The sequence below is a fragment of the Pinus tabuliformis genome, chromosome 7 (genome assembly GCF_031772625.1).
Source record: "Pinus tabuliformis cultivar Carrire ecotype Pingquan chromosome 7, CPIR1, whole genome shotgun sequence".
NCBI lineage: Eukaryota > Viridiplantae > Streptophyta > Pinopsida > Pinales > Pinaceae > Pinus > Pinus tabuliformis.
In genome coordinates, this window is record NC_142293.1 from 837,051,373 (window position 1) to 837,054,710 (window position 3,338).

General features: G+C 43.0%; 1 protein-coding gene across 1 annotated transcript; it reads right to left on the bottom strand.

Annotated features, from left to right (window-relative positions):
- Positions 1-935: 935 nt before the first annotated feature.
- Positions 936-2,327, bottom strand: LOC149250225 (uncharacterized). The gene is made up of 2 exons (XM_089453581.1): positions 1,421-2,327; positions 936-1,264 (listed from the first exon to the last, which is right to left on the bottom strand). Exons 1-2 carry the CDS (start codon positions 2,325-2,327, stop codon positions 936-938), a joined length of 1,236 nt encoding a protein of 411 aa, XP_089309707.1.
- Positions 2,328-3,338: the final 1,011 nt, after the last annotated feature.

Genomic DNA, 3,338 nt, shown 5'->3' on the forward strand with positions numbered 1-3,338 from the left:
TATCCTTATAGCAGTTCTGTGTTTGTGGTCTTCTGAACGTGAATGGATAGGAGGCAACAGTTCTCAAATTCTTGGCTAAATTTTTCCCTTGCTTAGATATTCTGGAGCTGCACAAGGATTTCTTAGATTGCAGACCCTCACTAAAAAATATTTGGAGCTGATGCCTGTAGGTGAGGGAGCTTAAGTGAGAGGGGATGAGACAACGAGGGAGATCTAGCCAGATAATGCGATCACATATACTTCTGGAGCCCATAGGTTCGGTGATAGAAGGGGGAGAGGAATGACTAGGAGTTTGAATGAAGTTCTGGGGTCAAGGAGAGAAATTGAGCGGAGGAAAAAGATTGGGCACCACTGAAAAAGCTTGAGATATCCTGTGCACAGTACTAAACGAGACCACAGGAACAAACAGGATGTTAGCTGAAAATTTGCAAAGCCAACTAACCAAAACAATGTTACCTCTGCCAACGCACAGAAGGGAAAAGAGGGGGCTTATGAGACTCCCCGGAAACCTCCTGTAACATACACTGCGACCTGAAGAACTTCTGTTAACACTGTTGAGATATTTCTTCTTATGAGGAAACATGATCCCGGGCTGCTTCTTATAATAGTTGATCTGAAGTTCCTCGTGAACCCTCCTGGCAGCGGAGTCATTGCTATTCGTGACTAAACAAGATCCCCTGCACTTGAAGAGACTTTTACCAACTTCTGTCATGTCTTGAGGATGAAATTTCTTTGGCATAAGGATACTCTGCTTGTTGTTCTGAACCAAGGAGATTTTCCGCGCTGCTCTAGGCGGATTTTCTTTGTTTTTTATGTCAGACTTATGATGGATAATCTCGCTCTGAGTCTGCATTGTACTTATTTCCTCTTTTTTCAAATGTGTGATGATTTTTCCCAGGTCTTGTATTATGGGCCAGATCACCATTGAAGACTGGTTATGGTATTGGTTTTTCATAGACATCATTATTTTCTTTTGCTGTCCCAACCCCTCTGTCCACCGCCTTGTTGGCTAAGGCATCTGCTGCTTGGTTATGGACTCTTAATACATGTTTGTAGACAACTTTCTCGAGCAGGTTGACATTATCTATAATTCTTTGCTTTATCTTATTCAAGGCTTGATTTTTAAATTCTCTTCCAGCATCCATAGCTGCTATTATAATAGCAGAGTCTCCAATAATAATTGGATCTTTTGCTTGGAGCTTTATAAGAATGTTGGTTCCCATTAGCAAACCATAAGCCTCTGCTCTGTTGTTTGATAGAGTCCCTAGCCCCCATTCAAACGTTGAAATTGTTTCACCTTGCTGATCCAGAATTAGCCCACCCACCCCAGCTCTTCCAGGGTTGTTCTTTGAGGCTCCATCAAAGAAGAGGATGTAGTTTTTTTTATTTTTGATCCACCCCTCTATTTCCCTTTCATTACCCTGAAGCTTCCAATTTGCTTGCTTGTTTCCAACATTCTTTGGTATATAATTCTTGGCTAGGCCATCCATGGGGATCTTATTGTACCAATCCTTTTCAACTAGAGTCCAGCTGGTTTGTTCTGGGGGTGGCATACCTTTAGAGCTGATCATTTCCGCAATTTGGGCCCAGGTTTTGGAAAGAATAGTCCCTGAGCTTGGTTTTTTGCCCTTGAAGATGCACTTGTTTCTTGCCAACCAGATGTGCCAGCAAAGTGTGGAGGGGAGACACTTCCAAACACTTATAATGGCAGCCTTGTTTCGCTTAGCATAAGGGTAGCTGTGAGCCCAGTTCTTGTGTAAAGGAGACAGTTGCACAATTGACTCAATATTCAATTCGAGGGGGCTGATAACTTGCTTCCAACACTGTCTAGCAATGGGACAGTTCAAGAAGAGGTGTTGTGTGCTCTCTTCTTCTGATTGGCAAAGAACACATATTGAAGGCCCATGAATGCCCTTTTTCCTCAAATTCTCAGCAGTAAGAATCCTCCCTTTTAGCAGGGTCCAGGCAAAGAACTTGATTTTAGGAAGACAAGCATTCTTCCACACAGCAGGCCAGAGGCTCCAATTATCATAGTTGCTATAATTACGAAGGAAGTTGTATCCAGATTTGACGGTGTACATTCCTCTGCTGGGGTCCCAAATATAACTGTCCTTATTCTTTTTGTTTATCGGAGCTGAACCATATAGCAGGGCCTTCAATTCTTCCCACTGATCAGAGAGGCGATTTGGTATAGGAGGCTTTTTCCAAGCCATCCATCTATTTTGATCCCACTCCGAGATGGAGGCTAAGGAAGATATACCCTTCTCCTCCAACCAGTCATGGAGATCATTCAAATTGTGATGTCCTTTTAACGGTGCTGCTCCCATAATTCGATCATTCCAAATGGAAGTGTTTTCTCCGTTTCCAGGATTTCTTGAGAATTGATCTTTGATGTGGGGAATGGTTTTTTTAATAAGCCTCCAGATTTGGGTACAAGGATGATCCAAGATCAGCCCATTAATCAGCGAGGACCTCTACCCATTGAGATATTTCCTGGCCAAGGCTTCACCCCACCACTGATCCTGCCCAGTTAGCATGCGCCAGACTAGTTTAATTCCAAGAGCTTTGTTTGTTATGTTTGGGAGGCGGATGGAGATCCCTCCATATTCGAAGGGAAGAGTCACTTGATCCCACCGAACCAAACTAAACTTTTTGGAGTCTTGTCTCCCCCCCCGCCAAAGGAAGCCTCTGATTATAAGCTCCATTTGCTTATGAATGCTAGCTGGAGCCAAAATTAAAGCGAACTGATAGATTGGCAAAGCCGAAAGGAGAGCTTTGATTAAGATGGTTCTACCAGCCAAGTTTAACCACATCATCCCCCAGCTTTGGATTTTCCCTCTTACTTTCTCAATTTGTTTATTCCAGGTCTCTGTCTTAATCCCTTCTTTGGCCAATGGTAACCCCAAATATATGAAATGGCTCCATTTTTGCTGTACTGGAATTTCCAGTATTTGGGATATCCTTTGCATGATGTTATTTGGCACATTCCAGGTGTATATTCTGCATTTTTTATTGTTCAAAAGACCTCCAGAGGCAACTAGGAAGTCATCTAACACCTTTTTGAACCTTCTAGCAATTATACTAGATGCACCCCCAATCAAGAGGGTGTCGTCAGCGAAGAGAGAGTGATTAATTTCTTTAACACCTCGAGCAATTCTAATGCCAGTAATCTCCCTTCTCATTCGCTGATTTTCCAGCTGTATGCTAAGCGTTTCTGCCATTATGATGTAAAGAAATGGGGAGAGCGGGCATCCCTGCCTCAGACCTCTAGTACTGCGAAAGTATCTACTGGGCCTTCCATTAATCAAAGTTGCAATCCATGGGTTGGAGATGCATGC